Here is a 17,934-nt window from a genome sequence, read left to right as displayed (position 1 = left end):
AAAAAAGAACAACGAAAAAGAAAAGAAAAGAAAAGAGGAAAAACATTATACAGAACCCATTCGGCCAGGAACCTTATCACTGCCAATTTACCACACAACTTCCTCAATCTTTTCCTCTGATAGTTCTTTCTTGCCAATCTGCTTCTGCCTCACTTACACAATGAAACTGAAGATTGTCCAATTTGGGAAGGGCCAACCTTCTCCCTTACACATTTTAGTGTAAAATTCCACCACTATGGTGCAAATATCCTGCCCTATTATCCACACTCCTCCCTTCCACCTCCAGCCCATGTATTCTGTTTTGCCTCCCAGCATTTGCAATGTTGTGAAAAACTTAGTTTTTTATTGCCCTCTTTCGACAATACTTCTCTCACTTGTCGACACCATATAATTTCCTCTTGCCTTACTTTCCTTTTAAAATTCTAGCTTCAAGGGATGCCTTTTGCGCTTATCCTTTAGGAAAAGAAGATCTCATGGCTTTCTTGTTGGAATTCGGTGAAACTGGCAAAATTGTTAGGGAAATGGGCATGCCATTCATTGCTCTGACACCCTTGTATCGTTTCATTTTTGGGCTAGGCCGATACTCCCTCCTACATGGATATTGACCTTCAAGTCCCCTCTCTGATTGTTGAAGGTGACTCGACCAATGTCATCAGATGGGCAGATTCATCTGAAGCTTATCCTTGGCCTTTCTCGTGTTGGGTAGAGGAGATAAGAGAGAGAAAAGGGGATCATGTCATTGTCTCTCTATCTCTCTCATCTTTGCAAGGATGGTGAATGCTGTTTTGGATGATCTTACTAGAAATGATTCAATTTTGAATCCCTTGTGATTGGAGACTCCTTGCCTTTTGTATCATTCTTTACCAAATTCCATACATATATATATATATATATATATATATAGAGAGAGAGAGAGAGAGAGAGAGAGAGAGAGAGAGAGAGAGAGTGTAATGGTCTCCTACGGTCCTGCAAACCAACCTACAGGAGACCTTGGTACGGTCCAATTCCCAGTGGTATTGGGAACTTACATAAGGTGGATATAATATAATAGGTTAGTGAAATCCACTCTAACTATTATGTTATTGATGGAAATTTATTCACAGGGCTAAAAACTCATCCGGATTAATGATTTAGGTGGGCCACACCAAAGGAAACAATTAGAGAGAGGACGCCTACCGTTAGATTTTTACATGGCTCACAGTGATGTTTATGTGAAATCCAATCCAACTATTATCTTTTTCATGAAAATTCATACATGGGGATGAAAAATTAGGCCCATGAGTGATTTATGTGGGCTACACTAAGTGAAAAAATTTGAATGAGGGATATTCTTTGCACTATTTCTTTTTATGTGGCCTAATAGAATTATGAATGTGGCTAATGTTTTAGCTCTATATCTAAATTCGCATCACACACCTTGTGATTGGAGTGGATTTCAAATACACATCTATGGGGCCCATCCAAGCTATTCCCATCTTGATTTGCTTGCGCAAAGCTCTCCCTATCTTGATTCCAACGGACTCTCTGCCTTGGTTAGCATCACCGCACGCCAACCAAGCTGGGTTGGGGGTGACCCCGCCATGACGTGTATATAAAATCCACTCTGTCCATAAGGCTAGCTAAAAAAATGTTTAGCTATATGGCTAAAAATTCAGCTACTTCAATAATTACGGTGGGCCACATAAAAGGAATAGGCAGGGGGATGCTCACCATCCAAACTGTGTCATTTGGTTTGGCCCACATAAATCAAGTATGGGTATAAGAATTTTCTCAATAAAGCTAATGGTTGGAGTGGATTTCACATAAAAAGTATGATGGACCATGTACAAATACAATCATATGCATCCCTTCTCCCATTGTTTTCTTTAGTGTGGCCCACCTTAATCATAAATCTACTTGTTATCTTAGCTTTACGGCTAAATTTCCAACAGTTACCTAGTGGTCGGAGAACATTTCACGTACGCATAACTAGAGGGCCCACCCTATCTAAGTTTGCAAGAGGATAGGGAGGCGGATTGCACAAAGGAGACGCGGATTAGACAGCGGCATGTTGAGCAGCGACCCTAATGAAGTGACGTCACCAAGTCCTGTGAACCTCACTGTGATGTATGCGGTGTATCCACAATGTTCATCCATTTGGAGATATTATTTTAAGCCATGGGCCAGAGAATGAGGCACATCCAAAGCTTTAATGGACCCCACCACAGAAAACAGCAGGAAGATTGATGCCCACCGTTGAAACCTTCCTAAGGCTCACCATGATGTTTTTTCAAAATCCAACCTGTTCAAAAGTTTACAAAGACATTAAAGAAGCGAAAAGACAAATATCAACTATCGAAAACTTTAGTGGCCTTTCGAAGTTTTTAACGGTGGCGTCACTCTCCCCACTGTTTTATGTGATGGGGTCCACTGGAGATTTGGATGTGACTCATTCTTTACATATTAGCTTAAAATGATCTCTCCAGATAGATGGACAGCGTGGATACAAAACATACATCATAGTGGGGCTCACAGAACTTGGTGACGTCACTTCTCAGCCTCTCAATATAGTCAATAGTCAATCCGTCCCCAAGTCTCTTGTGAGGAAAGAATTGTGTACTAAGTAAACTCTGTGGGCCGCCGTGATTTATATATTTCATCCACTCCTTACATCCATATATTCTTGCTTTCTTCTTTTTTCTGTTATCCTTTGTTGTGATTTTTCTCATGTTTTTTCTGTTTGGCCTCTGGCCTGATAAAATGGTACAAAAGGAGGAGGAGGAGGAGGAGGAGGGGGTTGTTTTCCTTGCCCCAAAAGTTTTGTCGGAGATAAAATTTGTATAAGTTGCATGATTTGTTGTCTGCAGCACAATCGGGATAAAGGAAGACCTAAAAAGGGTCTCTTGGACCCCCTATTGGTGGGAAATGAAGAAAGACATTTGTCGCTACATGGAGGAATGCGTGAACACAATAAATGTGAGAATGCGAGTCCTCCATGATTGTTAAGGTAGATGCCTAAATGCTCGAAAGGCGGTGGATGGAGATTTCTACAGACTTCATCTAGTGACTGCTCATTTCACAAGGAGAAAGTGGAATATTCAACGTCGTGAACAGTTATCCAAGCATGCACGCCTCATCTGTACTCAATTATTTGAATACCTTGCCCATGCTTTTGCTGACAACATCCTTAAGATACACGACATTATCATTACAGAAAAAAGTCACACGGTATGCCTTCACCCATTTTTAGTTACTGTGACTCAGTTTTTACTAATGCATTTTGGAAAGTTGTGGAAATACAGAGCACAACTTAAGATGATCATGGCATTTCATCCTTATACTGATTGAGAGACTGAACCTGTTAATCACTGCATCGAAACATACTTGAGGTCTTTCACAGTTGTGTCGAAATAGTGAGTCCACTGGTTTCCTTGGGTTGAGTACAGTGTATGCAGGGTGATCTATGGTACACAGTAGATGTGCACATTTGTGACAGAGATTGCATTATAAAGTTGCTAATGAAACTTTCATTGTGCTCCAAGCTGTTTGAAGGTCCAAGGTGACAAGCATAGGATGGAGCGTGCATTCTAGAGGTGCAACTTGGGTCTATCTCAACCTGAACCCAACTAGGCCCAGCCTGAAATTTTGGTCGGGTTGGGTTGTGGTCAGTTTGGGCTTGGGTCCAGGTCTAGGCCTCAGGCAACCTGGTCCAACTGAACCCGACCTTATATGTAAAGTTTTTGGGTAATGCCTTAATTGTACATGTATAATAAAAGTGAGAATATCTAATGGTCCTATTTCAGCAAACAAGTGTCCAGTACTCAGAGGTTAGGATTGTTCGAAAAATCTGATTTTGGAATTGTGGCTTATTGATAGGTTGTCCGACAATTTAGTTTGTTCAATATGAGTTAATTTATGCCTCGTGTACAATTTCTAAGTGCCATCATATCAAGTGTCATATGCAACTAGAGTATCAAGTCACTCGACTCACTCCCCTTAAGCAATATGTGTAACATACACAATTATGCATTACCTAATAGGAATGTATATTGATTTCTCTTCAAAGGGCCACCACACAAAAAATTATGCTGATAGGATTCCTATCTGAACTTGAGCCATTTTCATTAAGGCTTCATTTTCCCAAGCAATGAATGATGAATGGGATGGTTAAGATTGTCTGATTGAGGTGATTCTTTTAGAACCACGAGCAATCCCCAATGGAGCCCACTAAATTGACGGGTTAGATTGATTAATAGTTTCTTTTTTTTAAGGTGGCTCTGGGCTGTCTCTTCTAGTCTCTTGTGTTCGTCGTTCTGTGATGTCCATGCATTTTCGTTCTTCAGATCTTTCGTTTAATGAAATTCTCGTTTTTTGCTCACAAAGAAGTTTCTTTTGTTATAAACCGTCCTGATCATTGATTTTCTGGTACTTTGATCGAATTTATTGGATCATTAGATCATTGTTACCTTTTTTAAAGCAGATAACAGAGGATTTACCTTTGTTTCTTTTGGATAATTTAGATCATTGTTAATTTTGCATTGTGACCCATGAAGGGGCTTGATTGGCTGGACAGTCTAGATCTGTTCATTGGAGTGCAAGCATGTACCAAATTCTTGGATGTTTACTTTAGCGCAGAGCTTATCACATTAATGAACTGGTCCTCTTGTTTATAGCATGTTTAATTAGCCTTCCTTTTTATTTTGTATTTATATAATTAGGGTTGGTTGGGTCGTGCTGGTTGCAGATGGTCAGAGAATGGCTGATGATTCTCTGACAAAGACATCCACCAAAAACAATGTTCAGCAGGATCTCACAAAGTGGCAGGAGCAACATGCCACACTTGTGCTCTCCACTGTAAAGGTTAGCATGTTGTAACTCTCTTTTTCATCTTGGTTAAATTACCAAAAATGGACTTGCTTTTTTACTGTAATATCTGATTACTTTATTACAGGAAATATCACAACTAAGATATGTTTTATGTCCACGCCATTTGAAGGATGGACAATTTTGGAGAATATACTTTGCGCTTGTCAAGAGCTATGTGGCTCCGTAAGTGTTTTCCTTGTCATGTGTAGAAATTCTTTTTGTTTTTGCTTGCAATTTTGAAGTGAATAAACTGTAGCAAGCTAATGAGATCATCACAAAACATTGCCAAATTTGAGCCATAACTGTTACTCGTTACCACATGAATGAATTTATTTTTATACCCATTTTCTTTGGTTATACATGAACACGAAATCTTTTGAGATTTTTGAAATTGTAGTACACTTCCATATGCTTAATTTAGTTTCTTTTTTCCTTTTAAGGAATAATAAGCTTTCCCATTGTGTTTGTTGCTTTTATTTGAGAAACATAGTAAATAGGAATATGAAATTTATGTTTCTAATCAATTCACTCTTGTACAATAAAGGTTGTTCATTGTTGAAATAGCCTAGTTTTATGCGAGTGAGGTGAAGGATTCCTTTCCTCATAAGGGATAAATTTTTTAAACCTTGCAGTCCATTTCCTAAGGTTGCTGCTATTGAGATGTTATAGTTAGAGATTGAATTTCTAGTCACTTCGTTGATATTAGTGTTTTTGGTAGCACTCGTAGCGTAGCTAAAACGCTACATAGCATATGCAGGTAGCGTAGCTCCCTGGTAGTGTAAGCTATGGGGCATGTAGCGTAAGCTACGGAGCATGTAGCCTCTCTCTCTCTCTCTCTCTCCTAGCTCTTTTTTAGTTTTTCTTCTATGCTAGTTCAACACCTATTTTAACATGGTGAGGACTCATCCCCATCACACGTGGCACTACATTAGATCAATCTGAACCATCTAAATTGTGGTCCATATCGTGCATAGAGCATTTAGATCAATCCAAACCATCCAAACTATGGCCCATATTGTGAATTTGTGATGTTTCAATTAATAAATAAAAAGAGGTCACACTTAGAGATGCCTGAAGGCAAAGAGATAGAGATTTTGTGTGGAAATATGTGGTTGACGATTCATATTTGTAGTAAAAAACTCATAGGAGTTATGCATTTTGTAAATTTTATCATATTTTCTATTATTTTAATTAAAATATTAAGTATCGTGTAGCTTACACTATATGTTATGTAGCTTACGCTACATGCTATAGATGGCCAAACGCTATGCTATACGCCACGTGCTTTTAAAACGCTGGTTGATATCTTCCTCACTGGGCCTTCTCTTCAAAGAGGCAGGAGTTTTCTTAATGTTGTTGGATGTTCTAAGAACACGCATGAACATAGTGGAAAATCTCGCTCGGGAAGAAAATTTCTTGGGAGATTTTAACAATTCAAGGTTTTTCTCCAGATATTATTGGGAAAATCTTGGTGAAAATACAAATATTTAAAAATGTTTATTTTAAATCAATATATAAACTTAAGATTTAAATTGATATTTATATCACAATTTCCTTAAAGTTTTTACAATTTATCTTGATAATGCCGCGATATTTCAAAATCTTGGCAATATTTGTCATACTGATGAAACAAGATTGCGAGATCAGTTATGTAATGGTTGTAACAACCGTTACATAACAGCAATGGCTTGACCCTTTACGCGTTACGGGTGTGTAATGGGCCCCCCTAAAAAGTTGCACCGTAGCAACTGTTATAGGGCCGTTATGGTTAGTGCATATGGTTACACACACACACACACACCGTCCTCGCACGCATGTGTATTGTAATTTTTTAAAGGTTAACTAAAGATTTTATTGAGAAAACCACTTACGCAAAAACCATGGTAAAAAAGAAACACCCTCATACCCTCTACATGAAACGATAGTGAATGAAGAGATGATCAACCGTCTCAGCATTCATCATGCACATGACATAGATGTTGGGGAGAATCATTACTCTCTTTTTGAGGGTTGTCAATGGGAAGCACCCTCTTTCTACCTACCAACCACCCAAAGGCCGCCACCTGGGGGGCTTAGTACCATAACCGATGAACATGCACCAATCTCACCTTGGAACTAGATTTATAAATCATCCTATAGGCTATAAAAAATATCGAATTGAGAAACATCCTGATTTGTGAGCTTTCCAGATCATCGTGTCAAACACCGAGTGTTGTTTGCAAGCTCGATATGGAGAAGGCTTATGATCATGTAGAATGGGATTTTCTGGACTGCATGTTGGGTAGAGTGGGCTATGATCCCAAGTGGAGGAGGTGGATTCATATTTACATTAGATCACCCTCTTTCTTGGTTCTTGTGAATGGATCCCCTAAAGGCTTTTTTAAGCTATTTAGGGGTCTTCGGCAGGGTGATTCACGTTTCCCCATATCTTTTCCTCGTTGTTGCGGAAGCTTTCAGTCGCATGCTAACCAAAAGTCAAGAGGCAGGTTTGATTTCTATTTTTAGGGCGGCCACCTTGGGCGATTGGGTATCGCAACTCCAGTTTGCCGACGATACTATCATTTTTTTGTGATGTGGATCCGACTGTGGATATAGATCTTTGGAAGGTGATTTCTCCAAGATGCTACTTTACTTCATGTCGTTATTCAAATGTCCTTAAGCAGTTTGCGTTAGACTAGACAAACTGAGGAGGGACTTTCTTTGGATAAGCAAGGAAGATGGTTTCAAGTTTCATCTCCTTGATCAGGAGGAGGTGTGTAAACCCATTTCTCAAGGCGGTATCGGTCTCCAGGGCCTTCACACTATGAATCTTGCTCTCTTGGGTAAGTGGCTTTGGCGCAGTTTGGGATGGATTGAGATGGTTTTTGGCGGGGGATCATAGTGACCAAGTATGGGCTTCAGGAAGGAGGGTGGGAAACCAAGATGTTCTCTAGGTATAGAGAGGATTTTCATAAAGGAATATCCTTCGTCTTGGGAGATGGCTCTATTATTAGATTTTGGGAGGATTTATGGTGTGGGGAATCCCCTCTTCATCTCGACTTTCCGAACTTAGCATGGGTAGCGCCAGTTGTTGGTCTATGTGTGCCGGATTGCTATTCTTAGGTGGGATCCCAAGTGTGCTGGGCCCCTAGATGTAGAAGGAACTTTATGGATGTCGAGGCAAAAGAGCTTGTTGCCATTTTGGGTCAGTTAAAGCTGGTTCACCTTTCGAATGAGGTAGATTTTTGGGTTTGTGCATTCTTCGGGTGTCTTCATAGTCAAATCCTTTTATGGTCTACTTTGGCCTCCTGAAGTCCCGACCCAAGAAGGTTATACTTAGCATTTTTGGTCTTATGGGGTGCCATCTAAAGTGGCAGCCTTCACGTGGTTGGTGGGTAGGCGGAAAGTGCTAACGTTAGACAATCGTAGAAAAAGATCCATGGTCATTCCGAATATCTACTGTAGAACTATGTAGTAGTGAAAGGAAATAGAAAGGAGAAAGAAAAATAGATGGGGAAAGAGAATGGAGACAATGAATTAGGGCTATGCGCTCCTATTCCCTTCCTCTTTTATATTAAGTAAAATAAGTAAAAATCCCAATACTACCTCTCATTTACAATGGCATTTGAATATTAATTGCACTTAATTAGCTAAATAAAGAGAAATAGGGACTAAGCCTAAAGACTTCGTGGTCTGTACCACTATACAACCCCTTACTACATTCATCTAGGTGGGTTACATATCACACCCTTGGGATACGGATATGTATCAGTTATCGCATGAGATATATCGGTTATATCATGTAATGTATCGTTGTTGTTGGAAACATGGGGAAACATTGGGAAATTGGTTGAATTTTTCAATGAAACTTCAGTAATTGTTAAAAGAAGACATCAATACACACACAAGCAATACATTCAAAAGCAAAAGAAGAATGACCAGATCAGGTTGCATATGTGTTTGATTTTATGTTTGGCCACAAAGATTGCAACCGATTTACGAGAAATTAAGAAAATTTTATTTTTTTCAATTTTCCGCAACTTGGCCCATCCCCTCCAAATCTCGAAATTGAAGCTTCCAATCCATGATTTTTCATGCAAAACATGAAAAATCATGACTGTAACAATTTGACACTGATTTAACATGATTTGCATAAAAAAGGAATCGAAAATAAAAAATGCTCACCAGATCGAACATGTGAGATATATCCCACTAGTGTGTTTTGTATCGCACAAGTGGGAGACAAGATATATCGTGGGATTTATCGGTCGATATCATTGATAATTAAAACATTGATCTAAACCACCTGAGATAGGCTTTTGCACTTGTTCCTAAAAGCCTTATTGTTCTGCTACCTCCACACTGACCAATAGATTGCAAGAAGAGCCAAATGCAAAGAAAGCCACCCCCCTTTACAACTTATAGCAAAAATTTGAAGCTTCATGAAGATCATTGAGGACTCTGACATCAAGCCACGCTAAACAAACTTCCAACGGAGTACCACACTCCGTGCGTAAATATAAAATGCATTAAGATATTCTCATGGATAAAGTGATAGTCAACTTCAATATGTTTTCTTCTCTCATGAAAAACTAGGTTGTTTGCAATATGAGTTGCATTGGAAAGTTATATCAAAACTCATCTCTTGTAACAACTTATGTACCCATACAAGCTCGCACATGGTATGTGCCATGGCCTATATTCTACTTTTGCACTGGATCTTGCTACAACATTTTATGCCTTATTCTTCCAACATTTTATGCCTTATTATTCCACGCGACCAAATTTCCTCCCAATAATTTACAATATCCAATTGTAGACTACCTATCTAATACATTACTTGGCCAATCAACATTAGAATACCTAATAACCTAGAGATGATTATGTCGCTTATATAAAATTCCTTGACCTAGAGTTCCCTTAAGATACCGTAAATTTGGACAGCTGCATAAAATGTAGAATTCTTGGAGAATTTATGAATTGACTAACCACGCTAACAGCATTATGATATGTTTGGTATGTTAATATTCAAATAAATAAGTTTTCCAACCAATCTTCCATACCTTCCTGGGTCTTCAACTAAGTCTCCTTGGTCACCCTCCGGTTTATGATTAGGATCCATTGGTGCATCAATGGCTTAGTACCAAGAAGACTTGTATATGTTAGTAAATCTAGGTATTTTTCATTGTGAACTTGTGATATATTAACCCTTCCTTGATTTTGCAACCTCTATTCCTAGGAAATATCGAAAATGACTTCGATCTTTTGTGAGAAAATGCTTCTGAAGATACTTCTTAAGCTCCTTAGTCCCTTTATTGTCACTTCTTGTAACGACAATGTCATCAACATATATTACCAACGCAATAAGAGATGAGGTGCCTTTCCATATGAAGATGGAATGATTAGCATGGCTTCGAACAAACCGATAGTTCAACACAACCTTATTGAATTTATCAAACAATGCACCCGATGACTGCTTCAACCAATAATCGCCTTCTCAATTTACAAACTTTATCCAACTCCCTCTGAGCAATGGACTTGGATGGTTGTCCCATATAGATCGCCTCTGTGAGATCACCATGAAGAAATGCATTTTAAGATCGAGCTGAAAGAGGGGCCATGGAGAGAATTATATGAATGGCGTTCAACTTGGCAATAGGACAAAAGGTCTCGGTATAATCAACACCAAGGTTCTTGAGTATATACCTCAGCAAGTAAGCGAGCCTTTAATGTTCAACCATACCATCAGGATGAAACTTAATGATGTGCACCAATCTGCAACCAACAGCATGTCTACCGATAGGTAGACTAGTTAGCTCCGAAGTGTTATTTCGATAAGAGCAGCCATTTCCTCTTTTCATTTCCATTGCCTGCTTCCATCTCTTATGTAAAAATGCTTCTTGGTATGACTTGGAAATGAAATGAGAGGACAAGGATAGGGCAAGGCAAATCTACAGGAAGTGGGAGATCAACATGGGAAAGAGATATATTTGGAAATTGGATGCACGTTTACCTTTCCTCAGAGCAATGGGATATCAAACGAATCAAGAATATAGGTGGAGTGACTAGATCAACAGGCTTAAAAGAAGATATGGTAGATGGCACATCATGGTTGGCAGCACTATCTTCCCATTTTCATCAAAGGCAAATTTTAAGTGTAGGCGTGGTAGGAATGGACAGATTAGTGGGAGGGGACGATTGAAATAGGCACATGCACTGATGGTGAAGCCTGTAAGTCAAGCAATCTACTGTCATTTGAGATGAATGGAATAAACTCAATAACATCTGCATAAATAAATTATCTTTGAAGACAAGGACTAACATCAGTAACCGCGTTGCATTCTAGAATACTCAAGAAAAATACATTTAATTACTATAACATTTAATTTGTCATGCCTAGCTTGGAATAAATACGTACAGATTGACTATGCAAGAGCTTTCGTGAACACATCAACAAGTTGATACTGAGACCTATAAGTAGAAGGCATCTACTCATCAGATAGCATGCTGTTAAAACTGCATCATTCTAAAAACTTTTTGGGACATTCATATGAATCAACAAGGCACGTGTCACCCCAAGCAATTTTTCGTTTCGCAACACCGTTTTGTTGTGGAGTGTGGGCATACGATGTTTGATGCAAAATACTATTTTTAGACAAATACAAGCTAAAAGAATTGGATATATACTCCTTAGCAGTTAGCACCATCAAAACGAAAAACACACTTTGAAGTTAAATTAATTATGAAGTTCCATATGAAAGATCTTAAAAAAAGGAGAACAATTTAGATCTATCTTTTATTAAATAAAAGCAAAGTCATTCTTGAAAAATCATTAACAAAAGTAATAGAACAGGGCCTAACACATTAGAGACTCGGACAAACTATGCTTTTTCACATGTGGTGGAAAGTGACTCAAACTCGATGATGCTTACTTAACTCAGACACTTTGCGTTCTAAAATTAACATAGAGGATAATGGAGGAATAACAGTTTTGAGAATCTTCAAAGATAGGTGACTGCGATGACAATGCCACTGGTAAGGAGAGATGTTGTTCTGCACTACTTCTCCAATTATTTCATAGTCAAGATAGTGAAGCCCACCATATTCATGTCCTTCACCAATCCTCTTCTTCGTCTTTAGATCCTAGAAAAAGGTGTAAAGGATAGAAAGTCACAAATGATTTAAATTTGTGAGTTTACTTGTATACATAAGGCTAAAAGGAAAGTTAGGTACGTAGAGAACAGATATAATGAAACAAAGGAACTTTGATGAATAATACCTACACATTTTCGACTTAGTATTGTCTGCCAAAGTGATCAATGTACTCGACAACAATGTATCAATAGATGACAAGGCACCAGACTCACTGTCATATGGTCAGAGGTCTCAAAGTCAATGACCCATGGAGCAAAGGACTTGGGACCCTAACGAATGTGGTTGGGAAGTGAGAGTAGCAGCTAATCTAGGCTAATTCTTCAATAACTTGGAGTACTCATCTTGAGTAATGTTGACTATGTTACCAGATGTACTTGGTTACTGAGTTCTAGGAATATAATTAGCATAATGAGACACACTGCTCTCTTCAAAGTAAGATGCTTGATTTGCCCGAGTTGGCTTCCCATGGATGTCTCAACATTTCTCCACAGTGTGATTCGTAAGCAATGTTGTTAAATCACATATGCAATCATATGCGACTAGCATATGCTATTCGCATATGCGATCGCATACTCACATATGCGATTGTATATTATTATGGCATTTTTTTAGAGGAAAAAATCTTCTTCTTCTTTTTTTTTTTTTTTTTAAAAAAAAAAAAGGAAAAAATATGCCTAATTACTACAAGTGATTCGATTGGGTGCTTTTAGCTATTTCATTGTAGTTTGAGTGTTTGAGACTATTAGATCATCTATAAATTAAGTTACATATTTAATTACTTATATTATATTTACAATTTTACATAAATTTTAACAAAACAAGAAGTTACATTAAGAAAGAATTGATTATTAAAAACTTTGAACGTAGAAATTTTATAGATAAATGATAAGTTGGGGGGTCTTCTTCTTCTTCTTCTTCTTTTAACCTTTGGGAACCTATATGCGATTGCATATGATGTATATCATCGCATACTTATCGCACAAAAAGGTATGCCATGGCATACTCTCCTGGATCGCGATGGCATATGTGATTCTACTGAAAAAAATGGCATATGCGATCACACATGATAACATTGTTTGTAGGCCAACGGTGAGTATACTACTTGGGTTCATAACCTCTACCACGACCCCCCTGCATCACTACAACCACCTTACCTCGGCCACTATAACCACTACCTCTACCTTGTCCAACAAATAATGCTAGAGCAGAATTATCATTACTTCACCCACATAGCCAAGAGGTACACGTTGAAGGAAAGCATAAACTTCATTTAGAGATGGAACATCCTTGCCACTCAAGATCTACGTAGCCAGATGTGAATTTAGCCACATGGAACTCTTCATGTTGTTGATGTTATTTCTCCAAATCACTAGTAAGTAGCTGATACACAATCAACTCCACCCACATTCCTTTGCATTTAAAATGATATTCACTAAGGGACTTATCACCTTGTTGGAATGCAAAAATCTCTTCAAACAACCGATATGTAGAGTGATTTTTTAAAAAAATAAAAATAAAAATTCAAATGAATACATCTCTCATAAATCATCCTATACCTCATTTGCCGTATCCAGAAACATCACATTCCCACTAACAGATTTCCTATATGGTTCCACAACCATATCATGATTTGATCATTTTCCAGATTTACTAATCGCACGCGCTATCACTTTCATTTGGTTTCTCCACGGTAAGATATTTTACTTTGCCTTTGGCCATTAAAATAAAAATAAACAAATAAAATAAAAAACACTTGGATCGATTTAGACCACTGGAGATAATTTGCTCTATCTAGTTTTATAGAGGTCATTTGAATCCCTAGAAAATCATATGGATTTAGGAATCATATCTTTGATCACCCTTCATCTCCATTCGAAGAAAAACTTAAAGAGAATAGCAAAGTACTTACACAATGAGGGCCGATTCTTCCAGATATAAGAACTCTCTAACTGCGCACTCCACACAATGTACACGGTACACACTACACTTTGACAAAACAATCAGCCCACACATTCCAACCGAACATGAGAAGAGTGTTGATCACGAACACAGCATTCACCTTCTCACATGCAAACAATTACAAAGGCCTGACACACCCAAAAAAAGAAAAGAAGAAACCCTAGGTTTCTCAGAGAATTTTCAGCGCAGCGGAGATGTAAAGAGGAAAGAGGAAAAGAAAAAAGAAGAATTTATGAGATAGAAGAGAAGAAAGTAATGTAAATCAGAATGAAATCCATTTTGATACCATGTAGAACATGTAGAAGTGAAAAAGGAAATAAGAAAGAGAGAAAAAGAGATGGAGGAAGAGAAAGGAGAGAGAGTGAATTAGGGCGACACGCCCCTACTCTCTTCCTCTTTTATATCAAGTAAAAGAAGTAAAAATCCCAAAACTACCCCTCAGAGAATGACATTTGAATATAAAGTGTACCTAATTGGCTAAATAAAGAGAAACGGACTAAACTCAATACAGGCTCTTATTATATTACATTCATCCAGTACAGTCCACATCTACAGTTATTAACAACTACAAAGCTGTGCTATTGTATTACCAGAAGTAGAAGGAAACAATATTTTTATCAATTAGATTGGGGGTAGATATTATCAGTTCCCTATATATAATATGAGTGTTACATGATATGAGGCCTACATCTTTGCATGATATACATTTTTTTTTATATAACAAAAGGGTGTCCCCTCCCCTTTTGAAGATGAGACTATTCCTCGTGGATGCACGCAATCACTTGTAAACCACGTGCATCGGGTAAGTGCACGGAATTGCATGATATACATGGGTTTTCAGTTATGACAAATTGGGCCTGAGGTTTGATAATCCTGACCATTTGTCTGTTGTCTTTCACCCTGGATGGAGAATGCCCCCCAAATCTCCCAGATTGGAAGATCCCAGTGATCAATATTGGAACCTTTTTCAGTTGAATATGGGCCATTGTTGAATGTCTCTTCTTAGCTAACTGCAGGCTACAAATTAGGAGGCTAAGATTATCGTATCAGTGATCAGAGTGCATCCATGGTGGGACACAACGTACCAATGTTCTAGATTAGCGAATCATAGCCACTTGTCAGAATTGAAATCCTGTAAAAATTTTGTGAAGATGCGTGCCATGAATCATATATATTCCTTATATGATCATTATCAATTATAGTCATTATGTTCGACTCTTATGGGCTATGCTTGCTGGAATGGAAGAAAGAAGTATATTTTCCTATAGATTTACTAGTAGATTGATACTAAAAAGTTCTTGTAAATACCAATTCCTGCAGTATCTATGATAAATGATTGATTGCTTATCCTTTTCCCTGTCGGATGATCACCAGATATGAGATGCATGCCATACGTGAAGCAAAACTCAAGATGAAAGCAATGGAGGATGAGAAATCGATGGAGAAGAATGCTTGTGAAGTGGAGATGATGGAAGCAAATAGCGTAACAAGTACGTCGTTACCTGCTTCCTCGGAACATGACTCGGATTCTCTCCAATTTGGAGGTAAAGATGTGGAAACAGGTCTCGTGTTGTTTCTCCCCAGCCTTTTCCCCCCTGTTTCTCACAAATGCTACAGAGGCTCGCCCCTTTTTCCTACCATGTAATGATCCTGACAGTTCGTCTGGAAGGTCCCACCATTTTCTGGACACTTGGCAAAATTCTCATTGATAAGAGGTCCTCACTGTCCACAGAAAGGTGAGATAAAACTGGTTTTCTGGATCATTTTTCTACTCAACTTTGTGTAGCTAGTGGGATATAGTTGCTGAAGTGTGAGGGGAAGTGGCAATGGATTCAGATGCTTACATGGGCAAGCATCTGTTTCGAGTTCCATCGAGTATAAGCAGCTTTAGCCAAAGCAAAATCATAAGTCGGAATAACTATTAGAAGCCACAACCCACCTGGGTAGGTTCGTGCAACTTAGTGGTGAGATCTTTTCTATGTAAGCCTATCCTTGGTGGGACCCATTAGATGAATGGTATGGATCATCAGGTGGTAAGACAGGAGGGGGTGGAGCAGCTGGGGTGGACATCCTTGCCATCTTTCATCCTCGTTTGTCTTCACATGCACATCTTTTTTGATATTTTACCTGCACCGCTTAGGTTGATTATAGTATTTAAAATTTTTTTCCCCTTCCCAGGTGATGAGGTGGCAAAGGCTGGTGGATCTGACAAAGACAATTTGAGAACATAAGGTGTTAAGCAATGCCAATTAAATGAATGGTGGAAGAATCTAAGTTGGAAATTCCAGTCTTGTCAAAAGTCAGAGATGCTTTTTTATCATGTTGGTTTGAATCGTGCAACAAGCCTTGCCACCATTTTGGCCAAGTTCAGCTTCTATATTCACAACGAATTGCAGGAACTTCAAGCACAGAGACATGGCTGGGTCTCCAAGGCGGCAGACTCAGTGAGTTGACTCAAGAGAATTTGGGTGTTCATAAAAATGTGGATTCTGTTGTCCATCCATTGCCCTGAATGAGAGTGCAATGATAACGGGTCTGAAACGGCTTTCACTACATTCTTGTTTTTGGGGGGATTTTGTAGATGAGAGCGTTTTTGGTACCATCTACTTTTTGCAGGATGCTGCAGATGGCTCTGTAAAAATGCCCACCTGGCAGACGTTAATCCATTAATTCTCATTCTGGGGTGCATCCAAACAGCCTGAATTGTTCTCTTTTATCATTTTCTTATACAAAAATCAAAACTGTAATGTTTGTGTTATCAGATTTGAATACTTGAAAGGTTTATGTTACCTTTACCCTCAGTGTAGGCTGTAACATGAAGGCTTTGAGGGATTTTGTACAAATCTTAGATCTTTAGTTATTATTCTATTTATGTAAACTTACATGGAGCTGGGGACTAGAAGATGATTCATTTTCAGAACCAAATGTCGAAATGGTCCTTGATCTGCATGGAAAGCAGCACAGTGAGAGGCGACAGTCTGCAACTCCAATCCAAGGAACAAGTGTAGATTGGGAGGAAGTCTGCTTGGGCTTTTGGTTTGTGCCGTAGTCTAAAAACTCAAAAAATCGATATCCATTTGGGTCAGTTTCAGTCAAGGACTCAACTCGATATTGAATAATTAAACTAGGAATAATATTTCACTAATAGTTAGATGCTTAGAAATGGTACCAATATAAAAATAACCAAGGTAAATAACAAAATCTGTACTTGTCCTGCTGGTAGACAGTGTTTCCTTGACTGTTTGAGGTTTTGGATTTGAATACTATATACCATACCACTTCATTTTTTATTAAAAAGAATCAACTCGGTGAGTGACTTGATTTGAGTCATGCAGACTCATTTCAAGTCAATCGAGTGGTCGAGCTCACTCACACTCAAGCTTGTTAGCAACTTTGATGGTGATCAGCTCTATTTCTGACCGAGTTGTGTTGTTCCTATGGGTTATACAAGTGATTCCCACGGTAGAATGTTCCAAACTTTCAATATTTTGGAAGATCCTAGCTATCATAGTTGTCCTTTGTTTTGTTGAATGTGTACCACTGCAGCATTTTCGTTATGAACTATCGATTTCCTGGCCACAAATCAAAGGTCCTTTGATTTTCAGTAGGGAATATCCATTGAAGTCCAGGCACACGAGCAGTGATCCGAAGCATTGCACAAACTGAAAGTGGGTGTTTGAGAGAAGAAAAGGGCAATCTCTCCCAAAGAGGGTTGTGAATTGAGGATGCTCATCATAAAAATTTTAGTGTTCTCTTAAGGCCTGATTCTTAGCATGGAAAGGAATCATTTTGGGTTAGGAGGTCTTCTCCGGGGGTAGTAGTAGGTCCCGTAGGGTTCAGGTCAGGTTAGCATAGGGCAGTAATGAAGATGGGTCCAACTCAAACTCAACCCATTTATTAAACAGGTTGAAAAGCGAGCTTGTAAATGGAGGTAAATGGGAAATGGAATTGGAGGCAAATGAATTGGGAGTAAATGATTTACCAAGTTTTGTTTGA

At 38.5% G+C, this 17,934-nt stretch overlaps 1 protein-coding gene across 4 annotated transcripts in view; it reads left to right on the top strand.

Moving 5' to 3' along the window:
- LOC131246451 (uncharacterized) overlaps positions 1–16,826 on the top strand; it is a 34,818-nt gene extending 17,992 nt beyond the window's left edge. The window contains exons 2-5 of one of the 4 annotated variants that reach the window (XM_058246606.1): positions 4,724–4,839; positions 4,931–5,028; positions 15,313–15,500; positions 16,117–16,826. In XM_058246606.1, the coding sequence (XP_058102589.1) occupies positions 4,724–4,839; positions 4,931–5,028; positions 15,313–15,500; positions 16,117–16,169 (455 nt within the window). In that variant the 3' untranslated portion in view covers positions 16,170–16,826. Of the gene's footprint in view, positions 1–4,697; positions 4,840–4,930; positions 5,029–15,312; positions 15,501–16,116 lie in introns of all 4 variants that reach the window. The other 3 variants (XM_058246607.1, XM_058246609.1, XM_058246608.1) reach the window with 3 other exon arrangements.
- Positions 16,827–17,934: the final 1,108 nt, after the last annotated feature.

This window comes from Magnolia sinica, chromosome 5 (assembly GCF_029962835.1).
Source record: "Magnolia sinica isolate HGM2019 chromosome 5, MsV1, whole genome shotgun sequence".
Lineage (NCBI taxonomy): Eukaryota > Viridiplantae > Streptophyta > Magnoliopsida > Magnoliales > Magnoliaceae > Magnolia > Magnolia sinica.
This window is presented reverse-complemented; position numbering and strand designations above follow the sequence as displayed.